The sequence below is a fragment of the Pogona vitticeps genome, chromosome 15 (genome assembly GCF_051106095.1).
Source record: "Pogona vitticeps strain Pit_001003342236 chromosome 15, PviZW2.1, whole genome shotgun sequence".
Classification (NCBI taxonomy): domain Eukaryota; kingdom Metazoa; phylum Chordata; class Lepidosauria; order Squamata; family Agamidae; genus Pogona; species Pogona vitticeps.
The window spans coordinates 825,386-850,157 of NC_135797.1; the positions used below are offsets into that span (position 1 = coordinate 825,386).

The window sequence follows — 24,772 nt, forward strand, 5'->3', positions numbered from 1 at the left end:
GATTGGAGTCCATTTACCTGCAGGGCATGTGGTGGATCTCTTGGTATTATTTTCAAATATCATGTCTTCTGATCAGGATTTTGAAGTACTGTACATACTGCAAAGAATTTTGAAAGTTTGTGACCTGGTGCTGCAGTAGTGGATTTAAAGAACAGAAGGTGGCGGTGTAGGGTTAGAAAAGCAGCATCTTAGGGAAAAGCACAGTCATACTGCATTTTTATGATGTCTCAGAAACACCTAAGTAGGAAAGCAACTCAATTGTGTACATATGTGTTCAGAAGATCTAGCATAAGTGTGCATGGGAACATAGCCACAGTGTGTTTAGAAACACTTTATAGGAGCCTGTAGAATAACTGGAGAATGTTTAGCTAATTGATTGCTTTCCTATTAACCAGTTAAGCAATCCGTTCATCCTGTACTGCGTTTCCTTTTCCCCTCACAATAACAAAGGAAGCATGAGAAAACATCGATGTTTTCAGAGTTTGTATCCATGCCGGCTGCTACATGTGTCCCCAAAAGTAATTTTCCCAAGCTCTGAATTGATTGATTTACTGAGTAGAATGTAAACATTGCTGTTTAAGGTTCAGTTTTTATTTCCTGCTGTGGGCAAATAATTAATAGAGTTACACCCACAACCGTTGTGTTCAAGAGGACACATTTAGAGTACAAGTTCAGGTGTGGATTGGGTTATACTAATAAGGGGAAGGTACAAAAGCAAACAGTTTTTAAGCTAGAAAAATCTTTGCACTCTTGTAGTGAAAATTTGAGAAAATCTGAGAAAAGAAGGTTCTGATCAGGAGCAGTCTGGTCACCTGTTTTGAAAAGCAATGTATTTTTGCATTCATTAGCAATGGTATGTAGCTTACACAACTACCTTGTATAAAAGTAGGGTGTCAGACTAGATGTTAATGGAAATGTGTATTTTTTTTCTGATTAACACATCTTCCCTTCCACTACGGGATTTCCTCACAGATGATTGCCCCATCAATCAGACTTGCAAATTAATTTCCAGTCACAAAACAAAGTGTGCTGAATGCAAAATACATCGTTGTGGAAAATCATGTGCTCTGACATACAGAGATCTTTCTCCATTTGATGAGGGACCTCTTTAAAAAGATATCCAAGCTAAGCATATTGTCTGCCTTGACTCTAAGCCTAGTGTGCTAATATATTGTCCTGAATAGCTTGGCGTTCAACACATTTAATGTTCTTGTCCACAATATACAGAAAAAGAACGGACAGAGACTAAAACCTGTGCTGCCTCACCGTTTTCCTCTGTGCAGTGTTGTCCAGTTTATGGGTTGCACAGTGCAATTTTATAATATGGGAAGAGTGCCTTCACAGCAGAGCTGGTCCACCAACCCACATGGCATGTTGAAAACAGGGACTGTAGTAACGCATACATAATTTAACCTGTCATACAATGGTGGCACTGGTGCAGGAACAAACCATGGGGATCTCAAGATGAAATGTTTCCTATATTACTAGTGCAACAAGGAACTCAGGTATCTAAAAATAATATTGAGCAGGTATTATTTTTCAGAATCATGTGTGATGACTTCAAGCTTCAAATATCACCAGTAACATTCAACATCACTTGGGGGTCACGTTGTATTGCTATATAAGAAAATCAAGCACATTTCCAGCATTGTACAGTTTTTTTGGTCTTTGAAGTGCTAAAAGAAAGTAGGATTTGGATTCTCTGAGTAAATAAAGTTCCTCTTGGACGATAGGAAGTCATTTAACAATCTGTTCACCAAAGCATAGTGTTCTTCCATCATATCTGGAAAACATAGGGACAGAAAGAAAATATGAAGATAATTCATGAAAATATATTACAGCTTCCCCTTCACGGATTGCTGCCTTGTTGTGTTGAAGGGGCTTGAGTAATTCAGAGAATCTATGGGCTATGCCGTACAGGGACACCCAAGATGGAGAGGTCATAGTGGAGAGTTCTGACTAAACGCGATCCACCTGGAGCAGAAACTGGCAAGCCACTTCAGTATCTTTGCCAAAAAAAAAACAACCCATGGACAAAAATGAAAGGCTAAAGGATATGATGCTGGAAGATGAGCCCCTCAGGTCAGAAACCATCCAACATGCTACTGTGGAAAAGCAGAGGACAAGTAAAAGTAGCTCCAGAGCTAATGAAGTGGTTGGGCCAAAGCCGAAAGGACGCTCAGCTGCGGACACACCTGGAAGTGAAAGGAAAGTCCGATGCCGCAAAGAAAAATACCACATAGAAACCTAGAATGTAAGATCTATGAACCTTGGTAAGCTGGATGTGATCAAACAGGAGATGGCAGGAAAATAAAACCTTGACATCATGGGTGTCAATGAGCTAAAATGGACAGGAATGGGCGAATTCAATTCAGACGATTATCATATCTACTATTGTGGGTAAGAATCCCATAGAAGAAATGGAGATGCCCTCATAGTCAATAAAAGAGTGGGAAAAGCTATACTGGGATACAATCTCAAAAATGATAGAATGATTTCAATACGAATCCAAGGCAGACCTTTCAACATCGCAGTAATCCACGTTTATGCACCAACCATTGATGCTGAAGAGGCTGAAATTGACCAATTCTATGAAGACATACAACACCTTCTAGAACTGACACCAAAGAAAGATGTTCTTCTCATTATAGGGGACTGGAATGCTAAAGTAGGGAGTCAAGAGATAAAAGGAACAACGAGTAAGTTTGGCCTTGGAGTTCAAAATGGAGCAGGGCAAAGGCTAATAGAGTTTTGTCAAGAGAACAAGCTGGTCATCACAAACACTCTTTTCCAACAACACAAGTGATGACTCTACACATGGACATCACCAGATGGGCAATACCGAAATCAGATTGATTATGTTTTCTGCAGCCAAAGATGGAGAACCTCAATACAGTTAGCAAAAACAAGACCTGGAGCTGATTGTGGCTCTAATCATCAGCTTCTTATAGCAAAATTAAAGTTTAAACTGAAGAAAGTAGGAAAAACCACTGGGCTAGTCAGGTGTAATCTAAACCAAATCCCTTATGAATACACAGTGGAAGAAAAGATTTAAGAAACTATATTTGGTGGACAGAATGCCTGAAGAACTATGGATGGAGGCTCGTGACATTGTACAGGAGGCAGCAACAAAAACCATCCCAAAGAAAAGGAAATGCAAGAAAGCAAAGTGGCTGTGCTATTTGTAAGAGGCCTTACAAATAGCAGAGAAAAAAAAGGGAAACTAAATACAAGGGATATAGGGAAAGGTACAGAAAATTGAATGCAAACTTCCAAAGAATAGCAAGGAGAGAGAAGAGGGCCTTCTTAAAAGAACAATGCAAAGATATAGAGGAAAATAATAGAAAGGGAAAAACCAGAGATCTGTTCGTGAAAATTGGAGATATTAAAGGAAAACTTTGTGCAATGATGGACATGATAAAGGACAAAAATGGTAGGGACCTCCCAGAAGCAGAAGACATCAAGAAGAGGTGGCAAGAATACACAGAGAAATTGCACCAGAGAGATCTGGATGTCCCGGACAACCCAGGTAGTGTGGTTTCTGACCTTGAGCCAGACATCCTGGAGAGTGAAGTCCAGTGGGCCTTAGAAAGCATGGCTAACAACAAGGCCAGTGGAGGTGATGGCATTCCTATTAAGCTATTTAAAATCTTAAAATATGATGCTGTTAAGGTGCTACACTCAATATGCCAGCAAGTTTGGAAAACTCAGCAGTGGCCAGAGGATTGGAAAAGATCATTCTACATCCCAATCCCAAAGAAGGGCAGTGCCAAAGAATGCTGCAACTACTGTACAATTGCACTCATTTCACACTCTAGCAAGGTTATGCTCAAAATCCTCCAAGGTAGGCTTCAGCAGTATGTGGACCGAGAACTCCTAGAAGTACAAGCTGGATTTCGAAGGGGCAGAAGAACTAGAGACCAAATCGCTAATGTGCTGGATTATGGAGAAAGCCAGAGAGTTCCTGAAAAACATCTACTTCTGCTTCATTGACTACGCAAAAGCCTTTGACTGTGTGATCCATGCCTCTCAGTTTTTGTTTTTGTTTTTCCTGGCCAGAAGATATGGCACTCTCATCCTCCAGGGCAGAAAAGGCGTGTGCCTCAGAACCTTCTTCTCCATAACCTTGTAGAAGTCTGAAACTACAAAGTTCAGGTGAGGGGCTGTAAAGCTTCTCTCCAGGGGGTGCATCTGGCCACAGTAAAGATCTTGTGGCCCACACCTTCCTTTAGCCAGCGAGGTGGTCCTGGAGCTCTCCATGGTGCCCAATCAACTGCCTGTTACACAACAGGATTTCCTGCATTTTTAGCCTGCTGTGCTTGCCTTCACAGGATTCTACCTACAGGACAGAAGCTTGTCAGCCTAGACCTCATCTAGGTCTCTCTTGTGCAGCTGCAGCTGTAAGAGATGCCAGCGGCTTCCTCTCCAAGCTTTAGGAAACCAAGAGTACAGTGTGTCCCTCAGCATTCTCCTTTGGAAAAAACAAACTGTTACAAGTTGGTTGCTATCCTGAGTTTTCAGGGCTTTTCTTGGAAGTTTTGGTTCTCTGTTATTGCTATTTTGAGATACAATTTTTTTGGAGCCAGCAAAAAATCTGGTGGTTCCCGGCATAGTTATTTAGGGTAATATTAAGGGCTGCATACCTTCTAAAATGACATGTAGAATTCTTTCTGGAGAAAGTACAGGAAATGAGGAAGAGTCGAGAAGACAAACATCCAGTGACATTGATGTAAAACCCCTGAGGAGTTTCTAGACGTCTGCCAAAAGAAACAGAATCATGTCCTGTCAGTCCAAGTAGCATCGTCCCTCACACTTTTAAAGACAAAAGTTGTTCCCTAGAAGATCAATAAAAGCTCCTCTGTCTCATGTTTAGGTGTTTCTGTTTTCTTCTGAGGTACAAGCTGAAGGAAATATCAGTTTTCTGTTGGTAATTTGTGGTTCCTTAATTCACTCTTCCTTCCTTGACATGCAGCTGTTTTCTTCCCTTTATGACTACAGTTTCTGTCTGGGGCTTTTTATTCTTTGCTGTTGAAAACTAACTTGGCATAAATCCCTTTTATCTTGACACACAGTTTTTAAAGAGAGCTCATAAGGAAAATGTCATTACTTGGTTTTGCCTGCGAGGAGCTAGTGCATGTGCAAACAAGGGCAGTTTCTTTTATGGTTTTATATGTACATCACCCCCTGGCTGCAGTTGGAAGTGGTATGGTCTAGATATAAGTTCATTCTTTGAGTAGAAATTGACTTCACATATAATCTGTCATTAGAAGTTAGAATTCCTTAACTGCTGAAAGCCTCCGAGTGCTCAACAGCTGCTTTTCTTAGCCTGTTCTAGGTGTAAACAAAGAAGAAAAAAAGACTACCTGAATCATGTCTCTCCATTAGCAGCTTGTGTTCAGCTCTCATCACAGGCTATTTATAATGCTTATTTCTATCCTCATCTTCAGTTTATGAAAGTGAGATTGCAGATTTGCCCTTTGCCCTCAGGATGTTGCCTACAAAAACTCAAGATCATCTGAGTGAAATGTTAACCAGGCAAGAATTGCAGAATCACTGGAAGGCGACTTACCTTTTTTCCCTCTCTCTCAGTTTCAGGCTCCGGATAACCGATACTGCTGTTGTTGGTGTAATCATATGTGGAGGTGGCTGGAAAAATGAACAGTATATCTACATATAAGATTATTCCCAACCTTTCTGAATTTAAAAATAAAAATGGTTAGAAAAGAGTGTGATTAGCATGACCTGTCCCCAAAGGTTTTGCAGAATCATGGTTACCTATTAACACCTTACCATCATAATAGTCCTCATAGGAGAATTCATCTTCAGCACTTCCTGTCAACAAAACACCCAAATAATAATAGTATGAATAACATGATCTTTTACAAGCTAAAATAGTGACTCAGAGTGGTACTAACCCCCTTCCTTTTCAACCCAGTGATACAGTATAATGATAATCACTGCCTTGGTCATTATTACTTAACTGAAACAATGATGTACTTTACCACTTTGGTGATGCAGTGCTTAATACAGGAGCCGTCCCTCTGCCTCAATGCTGTGGAATCTCCCTCCCCTTGGAGGCCCAATAAACGTTCCCTTGGGTTTCCTTTAAGCACCAAGTTAAGACCTGGCTTCTCATCAGCAAAGCATCCAAGGCCTAGTCATTATCTTGGTTTGGTTTCTGCCGTATATGATTGCAGGCTGTCTTTTCAATGGCCATGCTGTTGTTTGCATTCTGCACTATCTTCAGGTCTTGAGAGGCAGACATGGCTACCCCAGAAACCTCTGTCACACACTTTCAAAGCAGTCCACCTGGCCAAAGCATCCAAAAATCGAAAGCCATGCTGATGTAGAGGTTGAAAAAGTCACTCTCTTAACTAAAGCTCTTAGCCCCTGGTGAGAATAATAGTCCAAACAAATCATCTTTTTATAATGCAGCAGGATGAAAACATCCCTTTTTTTCTTCTCCATTTTCTCTCTCTCCTAAACTGTATCTATTGGAGGGGAATGAACTACATAAGGCACAGAAACCTATTCACCAAAACAAAGAGCTTAGGATGGGGGAAAAGGGAAGACAAATGCTTTTGCTTGAAACTGTTTCCAAGGACTTAACATAACAAATCTGTTTTAAAAAGAAAAATAAATTGAATCATAGACAATCAGAAAGGTCTGTTCCTGAGGCAGCCTTTGTTTTTAAAGGTGTTTGGCGTGAGGCCAATTAGGGATGTTATTAATTGTGTATTGTGCCTTGCCACAAGTAGTACCTAAAATAACAGGTCCTTTATGAGTCTGGCTTTTTTGTTTGTTTTTCTCCTGAACTCTGCCTTTGGTTGAAACAGAAGGGAATGACTCCCACTCTAGAGCTCATACAGTTCTCTTCCGCACCCAGCTCTTTCTGGGGGAATTGGGAGGGCTGTTGATCCACACCGATGGGGTGGATCCCCTTAAGATCTTTTTTTTTCTCTACACGGTGGAGAAAATGTGTTCCTTAGATGTTTTTAGACTGAAGCTCCCATCATTCTGGCCAGAAGAACCATTGGTGAGGCTGTTGGGGGCCTCCAACATCTTGAGGCAGGCTGCATGTTGTATACCTGTTCTCTGCCCATATCAGAGCCATAAAAGCAGCAGAGGTGATTATGGCGAAGGTGGAGGAGGCAACTGAGGTCAGATATTACTTCTGAGGGTAGAACTACCAGAAAGCCATAACTCTGTAACTCTTGGGAGAGCCTCCTAGGGAGCAGCCAACAGAGCTATAACACATTCTTTGGCAGTGGATCTGGTCTAGAGAGAGTGTGCTCTAGCAGTAGAAAGGCTGGAAAAATAAAATTGCAGCAACCCCATTTAGACTGCTGGCCTGTGCTGCTGTTATTTACTTCTGATTGGTCATGGAGGAGTGGCAAAATTTGACTGGCAACATGTTCAGGTAAACCAAGGCTTGCCTGTCCTTTGCCCAAGATGTGACAGATCATCTTACCATTGATAGAAATAGAATGATTTCCATGTTCTTCCTCGTACATAAAAATCATTTCTGCAGCAGATTTTCCTACCAAAATAAAATGTAAAAATATGAGCAATGTGAGAGAGCTATTCTGGTCCTTCAGAAGATACTCCTTCTCCACATGAGCCATTTATTAATTTACAATATTTAGTATCATTCCCTTTATTTCAGATAAAACTCTGGGGGGGTGGTGTGACAAACCCAGACCTACTGGGATCTATCACACAGTTACTAAGCTGCCACCAACCATTCCCTATAATAAGTCACACAGACCAGGGATGGATTTTTAAACAACAAAAGAATAAGGTTTATTTTAAATACAAACAGGGTAAATAAAACAATCAGGTGAATAAAATAAAGTAACGTGGCTTATTCTCACACACACAAGCATACAGTTTGGTTCACCTAGAACCTTTAACTTAAAGCACAGACCCTGAACCCATCAGTTCTGGCTAACCCACAGACACCTGAACTTATCAGGTTGGTACTCTGACACACAGTAGTACCCTGTCAGACACCCAGACTCCCACAACAGCTTCTTCTTCCCCAGCTGCTGCTTCGTCCCAACCCAGTGTCTCACAGTCTGTCTCAGCATCTCCTCTTCACCACACAGGCATCACATATTTATACAGTACAGCCCCTCCTCCTGATGTCCCGCCTTCCACTCCCCATAGGATGGAACTTTCCCTCCAAACCCATGACAGACAGGTAACATCAGTGCTGTTATGTAACACCTCCCCTCTTTAAAAGTTGTTTTGTAGGGGGAAAGCTAAAAGTGCTTTTCACCAAAAAAACAACCTGCATAAAATACACAACAACATTTATACATACCATATTATACTTATACTTACACTCTAAGTTAAACCATAGCAAATAGGCATTTAAACATTTACCATCTACATTACATCAATTTACCTTTATTCATACAAACCAATTCAAAAACAGGTACATTTTACTTTTTGTCATCATTATATACACATATAGTCCATGTTTCTTTCGCCGACTTCATTCTTCAGGTCTTCTTGATAAGGCGTCAGCAACACAGTTCACTGACCCTCTGACCACCTTCACTTCAAAGTCATAGTCCTGTAGGTTTAAAGCCCACCTCATAAGTTTGCTATTGTGGGTTTTCATTGTCTTTAACCATTGCAATGGTGAATGGTCAGTGCACAGAATAAAATGTCTTCCCCAGATGTAAGGCTTGGCCTTCTGGATCGCGTAGACTATGGCCAAACACTCCTTCTCCACGGTTGCCAAATGTCTCTCACCTTTTTGAAGTTTCCTACTCAGGTAGGACACTGGATGCTGGTCACCATTCTCATCCTCCTGGCACAGAACTGCTCCTACCCCGCTGTTAGACGCATCAGTGTAGATGATGAACTCCCGGTCGAAGTCTGGAGCACGCAGGACAGGATAGTTGATTAACGCCTCCTTCAACCTCTGGAACGCCGCCTCACAGTCGCTGGTCCACGGGATGCGGTCATCAGCCGTCTTCCTCGTCAGATCGGTCAGCGGAGCCGCAATCTCGCTAAACCTCGGGATGAACCTTCTGTAGTAGCCCACCAACCCAAGAAATGATTTGACTTTTTTCTTGGTGTTGGGTCTAGGCCAATCACGAACAGCTTCTATTTTGGCCTCCAGGGGTTTTATCATTCCTCCCCCTACCATGTGACCCAAGTATTTTATTTCTGGGCTACCCAGCTGACACTTGCTGGCCTTTACTGTTAGCCCTGCTGCACTTAACCTCTGCAGCACTAACTCCAGGTGTATCAGGTGATCTTCCCAGGTATTACTGAAGATCCCTATGTCGTCAATGCAGGCCACTGTAAAGTCACTGAACCCTGCCAAGGTCTGGTCCATCAGCCTTTGGAATGTGGCTGGTGCATTTCTGAGACCAAAGCTCAGGACTCGAAACTCATAGAGACCAAAAGGGCTGCAAAAGGCAGTCTTTTCTTGATCCCTGGGATCAATTCTTAATTGCCAATATCCCTTTACCAGGTCCAATGATGAGATGAACCGACAACCCCCTATGGTTTCAATCAGGTTGTCTAGCCTGGGCATTGGGTAGGCATCAGGAGTGGTTACACGGTTTAATTTCCTGTAATCAACACAAAACCTAATGCTCCCATCAGGCTTGTCCACAAGGACTATCGGAGAGGACCAAGGACTAGAAGAGGGGACGATTATGTTCTCCCTCAGCATCTCGTCCAGCTCCTTCCGCACCTTGTCCCTATAGGGTCCCGTTACTCGGTATGGGGATACTGCCTGCGGGGGTGCATCCCCTGTGTGGATCCGATGCATCACTCCCTTCACTATCCCCGGCTTGTTGGAAAACACCTGTTGATATTTATTAAGCAGCATTTTTAGTTCTTGCTGCTGGTCTTGGGTGAGTGCAGGACTGATCTTTACCTCCTCTGGGTTGTATTTTACTTCCCCTCTACCCTCCCAGAAGGGTAATTCCGCTTCCTCACTCTCAGCTGCTTTTATCGCGAATAAAACCCTCTGTTCCCCTCTGTAGTAGGGTTTTAGGGCATTCACATGAACCACCCTCCTTGCTTGGTTCTCCTCCTGCTCTATTAGGTAGTTCAGGTCTGACATCTTGGAAATGACCCTATATGGTCCTGCCCATTTGAGCTGCAGTTTATTCTCTCTGCAGGGCCTAAGCCAAAGCACTTCCTCCCCTGGGTCAAAGTGTCTCTCTCTAGCTTTGTGGTCATACCATGTTTTCTGTCTGACCTTCTGAGCTTGCAGGTTTTCTGCTGCCAGCTCTAGATTTCGCTTTAGGTCATTCATCAAGGTGTCTATGTAAGTCACAACGTCTTGTGGGTCATCCTGGGTGATCTGCTCCCAATTTTGTTTGATCAAATCAAGGGGCCCTTTCACCCCTAAGTGTGCAGCCAACATGTCAGAGTGCCCCCTTTGTAAGATCATGGGGCGATACTTTTCAGGTACCACCAGTTGACTTCTGATCCCATCTCCCCCTTTTGAGATGTTCCTCAAGGTCTCTCTATATAAAATCCCCTTTTTCTCCAGAAATCTCACTGGGGTTTCAGGTGTTAGCTGGGCGTCAGTCACCTGTTCAAAACACTTTTGGAGAGTGGCGTCTGCCTTTTGCTCCTGTCCAAATCTGCTGTCTGTGGTTAAGGTTTCCACCACAGCTTCTGAACTCCCCTCTGCTTCCGCCTCTGGCTCATCATTACCCCCCTGAACTGTCCCCGTGGTGGCTTGTGAGCGTGTAATCACTAGCACCCTTTTCACATGTTCAGCCAGGTCATTTCCCACGAGCACGGCTGCTGGCAGAGTCGATGAAATCGCTATCCGCCAATCTCCCCTCCAGCCTTGAAAGTTGACAGGTACCTCTGCTACTGGCAGAGAGATTATCTGCCCCTCAATCCCTGCCACCTTCATGCTCTCATTTGGGATTATAAACTCCCTAGGGATGATATCTGGATGGCACAGGGTTACCTGGGAACAAGTGTCCCGCAGTCCCCTATACTGACGGTCAAGTATTCCTACGTCCACCCCAGCTGTCTCAAACAACTGAGAATCTGTTTTTATCAGCAAGCAGCGCTTTACCTCCATAAGAGGACCATTTTCCTCAGCCTGATCAGCAGAGGTAGCTGTTCCAGACTGAGTAGTCATGGCAACAGGCTCCCTCTGTGACAATGAGCTTTGCTCCTTCTGGACACAGAACACAGCTTTTGGCTTGGTCCCACTAGCATTCTGAGGCACCATTCCTTTTAGCTGCTTTAATTTCTGACACTCTGAGATTAGATGACCCTTTCCCTGACAGAAATAACATTTTCTGGCGTATTTTGATTCTCTCTCATCTTGTTTTGGTTTTCCCTCCAAAATCTGAGGTCTTGGTTTCATGTCTGAGGGCTTCCCTTCACCATGGGCCCCTCCCCCTTGCTGGCTTTTCCCTGGTCCCTGAGAGTACTTGCTGTAGGTTTCTTTGGGTTTACCTACAGATTTCCCCTCACCCAAGGGCTTTCTTATTTGGGAGATAAAATCTGCGATCTCTGCGGCTGCTGCCACAGATTTCGGTTTCCTTTCCCTCACCTGGAATTTCAATTCCCCCTGCAGGACTGAATAGAACTGTTCCAGGGCTATCAAGTCTTTAAGCTGCTCATAGGTCTCTATTCCCTCCTGCGATAGCCATTTCTCAAGCAGCCTCACCAATTGGGCCCCCACTTGGGTAAAAGTCTGTTCTGGTTTTTTAGTGAGGGACCTGAATCTTTGTCTCAGCTGCTCTGCATTTATCCCATGTCTTGCAAACACCAGTTTTTTAAACTCTGCAAAATCTTTCATCAATTCCTCAGGCATCTCGGCATAAACCTCAGCCAGGCTACCACTGATTAAAGACCGCATGATGGTCATCTTCTCAGTTTCCCTCACTGAGAAGTCCACAAACGCTCTTTCCACTAAGGAAAAGAACACCTCAGGACAATCTCCCTTGTGGTACACAGGGAATTTCTTCAGGTCAGCCTTAGACAGTTGGCCTCCCTCAGAATCCCTATTATTATTATTGTTCTGGTTCATCAGTTCCAGTTTTCTTAATTCAAACGCCATCTTCTCTCTCTCCATTCTTTCTTCTCTCTCCATTCTCTCTCTCTCTCGCTCTAATTCAAATGCCATTTTCTCTCTCTCTAATCTTTCCTCCATTTCCCTCACCCTCAGTTCATGCTGTTGGGCTAGGATCAATTTTCTGAGTTCTGGGTTCTGCTCTCCTGTGCTGTCACCCTGCACTGAGCCAAATTCATCCTCAGAACCTTGGTCAATCTGGGGGTCTTTCACTTCACTCATGTCTGCTACTTGGCTTCGAGTCAAGGGCATAACCCCCCCCTCAGAACAGGCTGCTTTAAAAGTCAAGCCTCAAAATAAAACGACCACTTTTTTCCTTTTTGCCTCAGAACCAGCTCTCCCTAGAGATTGCTGCTGTTCTTCAGCACTAAATTTGCAACAGTATCGAGTCAGAGCCTACCCCCCTCTGCTGGGCCTCTCAGCTGGCAAGCTAGCTCACTGTTGCTACGCAGTTTTGCCTCAGCGTTTTCCCGCCAAAATCAGGCTGCCTCAGAGCACCTTAATCTAAGTCTCCCCAGTTGGCACGTTCTTCTACTAGTGCACCTCCCCGTGAGGTACACCTAGAAGATTACCTACGCGCCTCAGACTGTCCCTGACTAGACCCCCCTTGCTCTGGGCACACTTGCCAAGGCTTTGCTGGACCACTGGACAACTGGACCAGTCGTATCCCACCGCTGCCACCAATCAATGTGACAAACCCAGACCTACTGGGATCTATCACACAGTTACTAAGCTGCCACCAACCATTCCCTATAATAAGTCACACAGACCAGGGATGGATTTTTAAACAACAAAAGAATAAGGTTTATTTTAAATACAAACAGGGTAAATAAAACAATCAGGTGAATAAAATAAAGTAACGTGGCTTATTCTCACACACACAAGCATACAGTTTGGTTCACCTAGAACCTTTAACTTAAAGCACAGACCCTGAACCCATCAGTTCTGGCTAACCCACAGACACCTGAACTTATCAGGTTGGTACTCTGACACACAGTAGTACCCTGTCAGACACCCAGACTCCCACAACAGCTTCTTCTTCCCCAGCTGCTGCTTCGTCCCAACCCAGTGTCTCACAGTCTGTCTCAGCATCTCCTCTTCACCACACAGGCATCACATATTTATACAGTACAGCCCCTCCTCCTGATGTTCCCGCCTTCCACTCCCCATAGGATGGAACTTTCCCTCCAAACCCATGACAGACAGGTAACATCAGTGCTGTTATGTAACAAGCAATGTGAGAGAGCTATTCTGGTCCTTCAGAAGATACTCCTTCTCCACATGAGCCATTTATTAATTTACAATATTTAGTATCATTCCCTTTATTTCAGATAAAACTCTGGGGGGGTGGGTTCTGCAAAAATTGATAGCGAGAGCCACACCTGTGAACAAAACAAGTAGAGAGGGGGCTCTGCTGCCTTTCCTGGGCCTGGGTTTAGGCAACTAAAAGGGGTTGATGGATGAGATGTGTCCATTTAAGGTGTAAGATCCTAAGATGCGGAAGTCTTTGCTCTCCTTGCATCTCACAATCCACAGTGCACTGGTGGTAACCACTGCAGCTTCCAACTTCTGCCTTCCCATTGTCTTTATTTATTTTATTTATTTATTTAATTTATATCCCGCCTATCTAGTCAGTTAAGACCACTCTTAACTTCTTGCTGTCTTTTCACCAGACCACTAAAACATCAAGAACAGGCGAGTTTTTGAGTCCTGCAGGACTTATTCCAGCTGGCCCGTGTAACCCTGGGGAGTAGGAGACGCAGGGCAGAAGAGTCCCAAAACCATCACAGCTTAATGTGGAGGCCTTGGGATCTATAAAGTAATGTCTCAAGGTGGAGATTGCAGACTCATGGATCTCTATAAAAGTAACTGGATCTCTGTGGGTAGTAGATTTCACATCAGGAGACATAGCATCAAGCAGTCTTTCTCTAGCTCTGGGTCCAAAGAGATGGCAGTCACAGGGTGATTCCTCTATTGCCTTTTTCTCCAAGCACAAGGTCTCCATCTTGAGGCGTTTCCATGACCTGATCAAATATTGTCAGGTATGATTGATATTTGAGAGTAAAATATTTAAAAGATAAATGTTTTTCCCTACAAAGATTTTATTCCCATGATTTTCTTAAACTGCTAAAATTAGTTAAGAAGCACAAGCTTCCTTATTAAAGACAGACAGAAAGAAAAACGTCCTTTAAAAGGAAGTGAAAATCAAGGAGCACAGTGAGATCAAAAAGGGCAGCAGAGATAAGAGTCCAACTTAAGCAGATACCCTGGATTGTATTATTCCCCAGTGTCCCTCTCCCTGTTTTGGGTAGTCATCTCTCCCCGTCTCTCTCCTCATGAGACCAGAAGGAAAAAAATAAGGTGGCAGAAATAAAAAGCAAGCAAGAACTTAGACATTCTTGACAGATGCAGGTTGCAGCACCTCTGAAAAAACAAAAAGACAAACAGACTGTGTGGCTTACCTGATATGCTCTGAAGAATCCCAGCTAGTAGGAATAATATGTTGGTTTTTGTCACTGCCATTGTCTACTTCCCTCTTTCTGAGGATCATTCAGAGAATACCTTAGACTAGGAAGAACTACATGTTATAACTGTTAACAGGAAACATATCTATGCCAAGAACTGATTCACCACCCACTATTGTTTAAAGAAATCGCTTTTCCCCTTTTGTGGGGGGAAATGGTCTCCTGTGCTTCCTACGCAGATGCATAATGGCTCTTTTTTTCCTTATCAGGCCAAGGAAGAGCTTCTTCCATGTTGCAGGCTTCCTAGTCATGAGTAGGGCCTCATTCTGTCAAATACATGCCCATAGAGAGCTCTGTCTGTCTTATTGCTATTCTTCTATACACTTAAAAGCATTTGTGATGTCACCAATGACTCCTACTATATTTGTGGGGAACTTCCAGATAATTTCAACAGGGCATGTACTGATGAATTCTTTGCCAGATCTTCACCTGCATGAATAAGCAAAAGGGAGCACGATAGGGTCATTTCCATGCTACCACCACTTTTAATAACCCTCTCCTCCTGTTGATCTTAATACTGTACGTACCTCCCACAGAGCATGAGTCAATAGCACAAGTCAGCATTCTTCCTTCACTGCTTAGTGAGGCCACACTCCCATGACTATAAATGTAACTAAAAGACTGCTAGTTTTATTGCATGTGGGGTGATTGTACTTCTCATTAAATTAAATCATAATAGAATAGAACTGTATGCCTGCTGTTGGAAAAAGAGGAATGAATAACAAATAACTAGTTACATCCAAGTACTAGTCCTCTTTAAGGTAAAATATTGTAACAGTACAAATTAAACCACACCTTATTGTCCAACGTGAACATGTAAAGTCATTTCAAAATTAAGGAATCTCTTAGTGTACCTGATCAGCAACTAGATTTCTAGACAGGTCAGTCTGTGAAACAAGTCAGAGCTGTTGAGTCCAAGTCTGTCACATCCTAAACTAAGGCCTTTAACTTGTCTTGAAGTTTGGCATCCTGGATGCCCAGCTAGTTTGTTATGATGCCTGGGCCCTAGAGATAAATCCGATATTTTCAATATCTGTTTGTGACAGCTCCTTGCTTCTTGGTGAACATCATCTGTTTGTGTCTGGGCTGAAATAAAGAGTTTCACAGTTTGGTGTAGGGTAGTGGATTCCAGCCTTGGGTAACAAGAGTCTAGTCCTGTTTCTCCTCCTATCATACACTGGTGTATTTCTGAACTGGCCACTGGACAGGAGTAGTAAGGAACGGGATCCCTGCCCAGATTTATCTCCAGTTGTCAAATTGCTTACCCTTAGCGTATGAGTTTGATCTTTGGTGGCTCTCTGGAGAACTGGCAGAGATTTCCACTGCTGAGCACAACTCCAAATTTTCAGACTGTGTAGCAGTAGTTCTCTCTGTAAAAAGCACTTTCTTTCTCTCTCTGCTAAATCATCAAAAATCACTGTTACACTGAGAGTAGAGAGAGGAAGCTTCATGTGTTCCCCCCTCCCAAGAACAGGTGAGATCTTCCCCTTTCAAAAGGGTTGGTGTGCACACACATTTTGGAAATTAGAGTAAAAGCCCCAGAAATGGAGTAAAGCTAAATTGATAGTAAAAGGTCATAAGGGACGAGGAAGTGGTTTAATTTTAACTAATATGTACTTCATCATAACCTCTATAGAAATCCCCTACCTTGATGCTCACGCAAATGTTTCCTGTTAGAGCATCTGGTTGCTCACTGTGTGAAGCTGGTCCAGAGAGGTCTCTTTTGGTCTCAATCCAGCACAGCTCTTTGAATAATTGTCCCATGTGTTGACTTGAGCGTGCAGTGTAAATGAAAGGGTCCCACCTCTTCCGCTTTTGTGTTGGTTAATGGAACTGGCTGCAGTATTCTTCATTATGGAAGAAAGACATTCATAGCAAAAACAGAAACACCTGCTGGGGAAGAGGGAGTCCAAGCACAGGAGGATGTGAAACCTAATTTTCCCCAGGAAATGAAGTAATCTAGTTAAGAAACAGAGTATGCAATCCATTAACTACTGGAGAAGAAATCTTGCCATTTATGCACTAGGCTGACAGGCACATTGTTTGCACTGGATATAAGATCATTCCTTCATTGCAAGTTTTATATATGTGTGCCATTGGAGACATTCCAAACTGAAGTTAGCGATCCTCCTCTCTCCAAAGCCTTTAACTTGTCTTGAAGTTTGGCATCCTGGATGCCCAGCTAGTTTGTTATGATGCCTGGGCCCTAGAGATAAATCCGATATTTTCAATATCTGTTTGTGACAGCTCCTTGCTTCTTGGTGAACATCATCTGTTTGTGTCTGGGCTGAGATAAAGAATTTCACAGTTTGGTGTAGGGTAGTGGATTCCAGCCGTGGGTAACCCAGGTGTTCTAGGACTACAGCTCCCAGAAACCCTAAGCAGCACAGCTGGTGGTGAAGGCTTCTGGAAATTGCAGTCCAAGATTGGGAACCACTGGTGTAGAGGATAAACAGTCTGAGGTTTTGCAAACACACAGGAAGGGAAAGAGGTGGGTTGTAATGCATTTTGTCAGCTTTAGAGTGAGGTTGGGGCCTAGGGCTGGGCTGGGGAGCCCAGAACTGATGGTAACGCAAGGAACAAACGATGTGTTACAGATAATACTTCTGGCATTCTTAGTTTTCTACAGATGGGATTCCAGCAAAACATTTTTAGCTGAGAAATCACATTTGCAAACAGATAGTTTATGTCCGGAAGACCAATCACAAAATAAAACAAGATAATTTCCAAACTGTAGGAGGAGTGAAAAGCTGTTGTGGTAGCGATCGAGTGCTTTCAGCATGGGAAAAATATCCATCTTCTAATTATGTGCTCTCGGTAATATAGAACTTGATCCTATCAGTCTGGGTGCAGTAGTCTGTACTCCCAATGCATCTGTATGAAGAGTGTCTCCTTTCTCACATGGAAATAAATTATTTTTAAAATGCAAAAAAGACTTTATTTTAAGACTTGAAAATACACAAAGGAGATAGTGTGCAATATGTGGGTACTTTTAGAGGATTCTTGTTTACTTATTTTGGAGGATGCTAGCCCCTTACATTTATCATCAGAAAGGAAACTAGAGGAGATTCAGAGGGGAAGGATAAAAGATCAGCTCTTCAAAGCTTCTGACTGGTAAAAACATCAGACTGAAGTAGCCTGACAAATTAACATTCTTGGGGAAATGTCCAAGGAAGCGCATTGTTTGGGCTTTCGGTCTGTAGCCGGAAAAGGGGAGGACAAACAGACAAGTAAATGTGCTGTAAGACAGGAAGGACATTTTCAAAGCTGAGGATCAGGGAGCCAAATAATGCTGAGACCACTTTGGGTGGGTTTCTGAGAGCCAAATGATGTTGCAGAGTACCTGTCAGATAGTCCCTAAATCCCTTGAGAGATGTGGTTCAAGCATCCTGTTTAAATATTGGCTGGCTTGCTTCTGGTTTTTGTTTGTTTGTTTGTTTCATGTTATTTAATTGTAGAATTTTTGGTTTTCTTTTGAATGCTGCTGTCTGTTAGATTGATAGTTACAAGTATTTGGGAAAGTTTCTTTGTTTTAGAGGGGAACTTCCACAATCCCCCAGTCAGCCAGCATGATCAATAAGAATTTTAGAGCATGTAGTCCCCCAAAGGCACATTTCTAAGCTCTAACAGTACTGCTTTCGTAAGTGGAAGATAGAATATGAATGATTCTGATAAGTAATAAACAGTGATTAATAAATCCTACCTTGGCAGCTCTACAGATTTCCCAGGCCTGTGACATGATCAAGAAGTCCATTAACCCATGATAAGGGCCCAGATTAGCCAAAAGGCAGGGGGTAATTGGGGGGGGGGGAGAGAATAATGGGCTAGAGGTAATTTCTGTAATGGTATTTCAGCATGTTCTGTACATCATCACAGTGCTTTTCATTCATTTTCACACACAGTGGCTAAGTTTGCTTCAGTGTTATAAAGGGGAAACTAAGGGGTGAGACACTGCATCTTGCTTGAAAAGTCGTATTCAGTCTCTCGCAGGCCTGGGTGCATGAATTCCTCTTGCCCACCAGATCCAACTACTGTACAAGGTTAATCCACTGACTGGCTATCAACCTATCACTGGCATCTTCAGATCTTTCCATCTCGTCCTTGCAAAGCTCCTCTCGGCTTCTTCTTGTCTTCGCTCCTCGATGGAAAATCCAGCTGGGCATAGCAAAGACCTTCCTATTCAGCAAATCAGGAAATGCATTTAATGTGTTTTGACAATTTAAGGGTCAAGCCCAATCCCCCATTAATTACGTGCTTGGCTCCAGCCTTCCTTTTAAATGTGCAGTGAAAGAAGTAGGAAGCACTGAAATGGGAGCAAGACACGTTGAGCCATGATATGAGGCAGTAGGATGTGTACCATCCCTTTGTCTCTGACACAGCGTTGCTTGGATGTCATCCCTGGTATGACACACGTTTGCAGTGGAAAGATGGACAGAGTTCCTACTCCAGTCCTCTGAAGATGCCAGCCACAGAGACTGGCAAAACGTCAGGAAGAACAACCTTCAGAACACAGCCAAAGAGCCCGAAAAACCCACAACAACCAGTGGAAATTAAGTTCAGATTAGACAATGCCATAGTCACGTCACTAGAAGCAGAGGCTTCCTTAAGAGACATCTGTTTATCTTAGCAGGAGCTTTTTGTAGTGCTACATATCACAAATGAGCTTGTTTTTGTATTGTGATTGATCACTGGGAGATAAACACTGGGTTCTTTTGCAACTCTGATTGTTTGGTCTGAGAGTAGGGAAGAAACTACATGTTTGGTAGGAAAATGTTATAATAGGAAGAAACCCCCATTCCCCTTAAGGTGTATTTTCACCTACAACTCTAGCCACCAGGAAGCTTTCCAAAAGGGAGCCATACCTCTGGTTCAGCTGAAGCTCCAGGTTCAGCGATCTTGGACTGGAATCCTTGTGGGTCACAAAGGAACAAAGGGAAAAATAAGAAGATGAATTAGTAAGATAATGAGCTTTCTCCTTTCCATATTTTATCCTGTTTTTGTTCTTGCACTGCCCCTCCCCCCCCGTAATATTAACATAATCTCATTCTTTTACTGCAGAGAATCTAAATGGTGTCAAGCAGTGTTTTCATTTATGTTTGCTTTGCTCCCACCAGTAAACAACAATTGTGTTAACATACATTTTAAAGGACATCCACAGAGGTCCTTGGAGATTAAAAAAAAAAAAGGAAATAGTTAACAGAAAGGACAATCAATAAGAAAAGAGTATTTAAAGAGTAGGTTTATCATACCGAAGAGGCTAGGAAGGAGGGAAAAGGATGGATTTAAAGGGCCATTTCTGGTCTGACTAGAACAGTAAGCAGGGGGTGGATGGCCAAATGTCATGAGATGCTATAGTTGCAAGATCCTGTGTTCAACAGAGAGTTCAACTGGATACCCTCCAAGATCCCTTTCAGCAGAAACTCTCTGTGATTTCATGAATTAAAGGCCTTTCACTTGGAAGGACCATCAGAAATGACAAGTTAAGGGGCCACTGATAGGAAGAACCCAGACCAGTGCTGAACTGCTGAGTAGGACTCAGTGTACTGCTCAGAACAAAGACGGGGAAGTGTGCTCGATTTATTGCTGTCAAATGTGATTCCTGATCTTACCTAGCCTGGAAGGGCAGAGGTGATGACAAAAGAAACCTAGTAAAAGCATCAGAAGCATCAGCACACCCACAACAACCAGGGACACAATGTACTTTGGACAGGAATCTTCAGGTTTTCCAGAAGAGCCTTTAAAATAAAGACAAGAAGTTTGCACACTCAGGAAGTGGTCCTGTTGAGATACAGCCGGGCAGAAGAGCAGGGTGAAGCTTAGGTGGTATGGAACATTTTTTGTGCACAAGTAGTTATGGTGCAGGATGCATGTGGGTAGTATTATTCAAGAGGCAGCTGACAAGATCTTCCCAACAGTCAATCAGAGGAGAGCAAAACTGTTATGTTTTTCTTTCCTGATGCTTAAAATCTTCTTTGAGACATCTTTCCACTATTGATACAGAAATTGAGCAGCACCCACCCACCCACATTAGGGGAAATGCAGCTCCCTGGCTATTACAAGGTTTTCCCTTGGGCGACAATTTTCCTCTGAAGATCAGTCGTACTTTTAATGGCTAGGATCAAGGGATATCACTTAAGGGATTCCCTGCTTCTAAAGATCTGCTTGCCGTGTTGTCCAGTTCTACCCTGACTGTTGCCAAAGCCGAAGAAGCAGCGTTAGTTCTGTCCACTGCGGTTTCTACACTGATACTCTTAAGATGATTGAAAGCAGAATTGCCAAAGCCTGCTTTGTGAAAACAGCCATCCACCCCCCCCACCCCCCCGTGTTGTTTCTAAAATCACTCACGGTTGTTGAACGTGATGCTCTTCTTCACACTGGTGCTGGAAGAGTTGAATCTGACTTCACATGTGAAATTCTTCCCACTGTCATGCACATCTACTGGGAGGGGAAGGAGGCTGGCAAAGGTCAAAACACCAGTCCTGTTTTTCACCAGAAACGTTGGGACCTCTGGCTGGGGATCTCCAGAAATGCCCCAGGAGATCTGGACCAAGTTGGAGACTCCATGGACCACACAAGCCAGTTGGCCACTGCTCTGTGTGAACTGTGAAGGTGGATCCTGCACAGTGGGATGCAAAAGTGTCACAGTGGTGCTTGGGTTGTAGCTGTCTGGTTGGGGGGAGAGAAAGAAGAAGAATCAGGAGCTCAGTAAGAACCAACCGTATCTGTAGGGTTCCTTCCTCACAACATACTGAGATTGTCAGTTTGGCTCTTCCTGGAGAGCCTAAGGATTCTCTGAAGGTTACTTTATTCTCCTCTCAGTGGGAGGATTGGAAAAGAAGCTTCCTAGCTAGAGAGGAAGAATCATGGCTCTCTTCTCAGAGATATCTCAGTCCATGTGAGATGATCAGAATGTGCATGTGTTCATTTACAGTATTTTATTTTTTTTACCCCTCATGTTCCTCAGCCTTTAGAAACAACCTCCCCTCAAGGGTCAGCTTGTGTTTAAAATCCAGTATTATGTAACAAACACTGTGGTGGTTAAAATAAGAGTGGGCAAAACCAACCAGCAAAAAAACAACACAAGGGAAAAGAGAGCGAGACCAAACCCAGATACAATAAATCAATCTTAAAAATACACCTAAACCTCATACGTGTAGAGGCAATGGTACCTCTCTCTCCCTGCCTCTGCTCACTTACCTCCAACAACCACTGAGGATCCAAAATAGAAGTTTCTATGTCTTCCAGCACACAAATATACACCAGTGTCATCCATCTGGGCACTTTGGATTTCCAGCACCACCTTCTTTTTTCCACTTTTGCAAAAAAATGTGCCTGTTGCCTTGTCACCACTGCAAGTCTTGATTAAGACAGGTACTTCACCATTTCTCCTTTTGTACCAGGAGAACGACAGTCCACCATCCTCAACTTCTTCTCCTGTATTGCACAGGATCACTACCATGTCCCCAATCTTCACAAACTGGAAGTGCTGAGTGTGGCATGGGAAAAACTGAATTTGTAATGCTGTGGAGAGAACACAACAAGGACTGCTGTAAATAAGCAAAAATAAATAAATAAATAAATAAATAAATAAATAAATAAATAAATAAATAAATAAATAAATAAATAAATAAATAAATATTGGTGCCTTTTCCCACAAAAGTGTTTGGAATGGTTGGGAATCCCTACGTGGTGCTTCAGAGATGGCTTGCACCGTGACTAGTGAAACAGCACATTTCAAGGCTCTCGCTTACAGCAACAGCCTCACAAGGGGTTGAACAGAAAAGCAAGGAAAGTCGGGCATCAAGACACAGGTGGAAAGCAGGAACAGGAGCATTACCTGTGGAGACCAGAATGATGGATTTGGCCAAGAGCATCTCTGGAAAGGGGAATATCCTGAGGCAGGAGTCCCGAGTCTCTTTCTGAAGTGCTGCTGAAAGAAAAGGAAAGGAAGGGTCTAACGTGGGGGGGGGGCAGTTGCTTGTAAAGGAACACCTCTGTGTGGGTGGTGGAGTGTTTCAAAAGAGTTTCAAAAGAGAACTGTAGTGAGCCGCATGATGAGCCAGAAGAAGAGGTTCAACCCAAACCGCCTGCCTTGACCGGAACCCGCAGCAAGACGTGGACCTCTGAGGGCTTCCAAGCAGCGGGATTGCAGGTCCTTTTTCTTCAGCTCCTTCAGTTGAAAGTGCAGCCTTCTGTCGGTCCTCCTGCCTGTCCCTCGGACTGGCTCGGTTTCATTTTCTGAACGTCATTTGTTCCTTCCCAAGGAATTATAGAGAGTTGGAAAGGCATCGCAAGAGAGGAGAGTAAGACTAGATCTGTTTCCAGTGGTCCCTCAGAGCTCCGAAAAAGAGGGGGATTAGAAGATGCAGCTCCCCTTTGTTGGGATGATCCTGTTTTCTCTGCACAGTGAGTATGCTCAAGATCTGACTTTGTTTCATGCTCTTGCTTTGTGTCATTGTGAAAACAGTGGGATTTCAGTGGACTAGACTGCAATAAGGGTTCTGCTTTCCAGGCTACAATTCTAAACCCCCTTTACCCTGGGAGTAAACCCCACTAAACTCAGTGAGGCTTCCTTCTGAGTAAGCCTGTTTGGTACAGTATTTTGCCATATATGTTCTCAGCCCCCGGGGGTAAGTGGGTGGGGAGACCAGAATGTCAAAATCCATGAGTTACGTTTTTATTTCTTGTATGTTATTTTGTTTTATTATCTGCAGAGCCAGGAGACAATATTATTCCCAGAGGACCATTTATAGTAAGACCTTTTATAATAGTCCTCCCTGTTTTCAGGCATATCAACAGGTATCTTCAGACTGTGGCCTGTGAATATTTCATCTCCTGCAACTGAAGGGATCTAGTTTAACCCACGTTTTGAATGTCTGAACCACACTATTTAGGGCAGTTTCCAATGCATTTAAATCAAAATTCCTGAAAGTATATAGATTGCCAAAAGTTTCTCTCCTTCCCTGTTGTAGCTGCCAAAGCACTGGAGAGCTCAGAAGCACCTCCGAAGATGGCACGGATCGTGGCTGGTCTCGGGGAGACTGTAACGGTCAACTGCAGCCTTCCAGCAGGTTTTCGTCTTGGGCCAGATGACATCAGCTTTTACAAGGAAAAACAAGGCCAAAGCCTGGAGAAGATTGACTTCCCTTCTAAATACTCAAACAGAGCAGCTGGAGATCCATGGGCTTTGACCTTGCGCAACCTGGAAAGAAATGACTCTGGGGTGTATTATTGCGTTGCCTTTTTAAGGCAGAAGTTCACAATCAGAAACGGAGTTATCCTGATTGTCTCAGGTAAGTGACCCACCTGTTGGGGGTGTGCTCTCTCTCTCACACACACACACACACACACATCCTTGTTTGTTCATTTTTAACCCATCCGTTTTAATTTACAGAACTTAAATCTCTTGCCATCTCTATTTGGTTTAGTACTTCAGATAATATTCCTGAAAAAAGCCGTTCAGACGAGGGGGTCTGTCCAGGACCTCCCTCAGCAAAGGCTGAGGTAACAGCCCTTTGATTCTACTTTGAAATCTCCTGAAATTGTTTTAATTTTTCTCACCACTTTCTTTGCTGCACAGTGGCCACCTTGCTTGGTTTCCTGTTTCTGATGTATTTATATTTTGTCTTTTGAAAAATTATTATTTTTTATGTATATTACTCATCTTGCAGACATTCATATATCGTAAGAGAGAAATACAAATAAATGTTTAACAGCCTTATATTGAAAATAGGCTACCCATTTGCCATTGAAATCTTCTAAAAAAATACACATCTGCTTTATTCATATTTTTATTCTTACTCAGTATGCTCTTCTCATACTGTTGAAACAGTTCCTGGTTTCTAAATGCTTTCTACACTTTTTCTCCTTGATTGAGGCAAAATTTCATTTTCTCTTTTTTGTTCTGTTTTTGTTTTGTGTCCTTGAGCTGTTGGTGGATGTTGGAGGCATCCTCAGTGGCTTGTTGGCTTTCCTGGCCCATGATCTATATAGGCTATCTGGCTTGATGGGTTTGGCTGGCATCCTAAAAAGATGCTTTCAATGGCTCCAGTCACCTTCTTTTTAATGAGTCTTCCCCATCTTGCAATGTGCTACCATTTCAAGTTTTCTGGCTGACTCTGCTTTTGTGGGGAGATGGCCTATATCTTTGTATTGACCTCATTTCCCA

The 24,772-nt window shown here is 43.1% G+C and overlaps 2 protein-coding genes across 13 annotated transcripts in view; one reads left to right on the forward strand and one right to left on the reverse strand.

The window, feature by feature from the left end:
- The window catches only part of LOC110081428 (immunoglobulin lambda-1 light chain), a 34,814-nt gene that overhangs the window by 7,734 nt on the left and 2,308 nt on the right, over positions 1 to 24,772 (forward strand). Inside the window, exons 2-3 of one of the 2 annotated variants that reach the window (XM_078382170.1) lie at positions 22,869 to 23,010; positions 23,577 to 23,897. In XM_078382170.1, coding sequence (XP_078238296.1) covers positions 22,968 to 23,010; positions 23,577 to 23,897 — 364 coding nt within the window. In that variant the 5' untranslated portion in view covers positions 22,869 to 22,967. The remainder of the gene's footprint in view (positions 1 to 22,868; positions 23,011 to 23,576; positions 23,898 to 24,772) is intronic. The other variant, XM_072984448.2, reaches the window with a different exon arrangement.
- On the reverse strand, positions 576 to 22,557 carry LOC144584917 (uncharacterized). Of its 11 annotated transcripts, XR_013539406.1 has the most exons (11): positions 22,442 to 22,557; positions 20,950 to 22,125; positions 20,214 to 20,339; positions 19,467 to 19,513; positions 16,252 to 18,780; positions 14,542 to 14,647; positions 7,472 to 7,540; positions 5,791 to 5,832; positions 5,570 to 5,646; positions 4,644 to 4,757; positions 576 to 1,783 (listed from the first exon to the last, which is right to left on the reverse strand). XR_013539406.1 is itself a non-coding variant. In XM_078382174.1 (7 exons), exons 2-6 carry the CDS (start codon positions 14,600 to 14,602, stop codon positions 4,647 to 4,649), a joined length of 360 nt encoding a protein of 119 aa, XP_078238300.1. In that variant the 5' UTR covers positions 14,603 to 14,647; positions 16,252 to 16,343; the 3' UTR covers positions 576 to 1,783; positions 4,644 to 4,646. The 11 variants fall into 11 exon arrangements, 9 of the variants coding, with proteins under 9 accessions (XP_078238300.1, XP_078238303.1, XP_078238302.1 ...); XR_013539405.1 differs by lacking the exons at positions 20,214 to 20,339; positions 22,442 to 22,557 and having other exon boundaries at positions 20,950 to 20,964; XM_078382174.1 differs by lacking the exons at positions 19,467 to 19,513; positions 20,214 to 20,339; positions 20,950 to 22,125; positions 22,442 to 22,557 and having other exon boundaries at positions 16,252 to 16,343.

What these genes read in the sequence shown, in the direction of transcription:
- LOC144584917 (XM_078382174.1), bottom strand. Translation starts at nt 14,602, where the DNA reads ATGGCAGTGACAAAAACCAACATATTATTCCTACTAGCTGGGATTCTT. An exon ending in GATTCTTCAGAGCATATCAG is followed by an intron (nt 7,541 to 14,541) that starts GTAAGCCACACA and finishes TTATTTTGGTAG; the next exon opens with GAAAATCTGCTGCAGAAATG. An exon ending in TCATTCTATTTCTATCAATG is followed by an intron (nt 5,833 to 7,471) that starts GTAAGATGATCT and finishes TTTTGTTGACAG; the next exon opens with GAAGTGCTGAAGATGAATTC.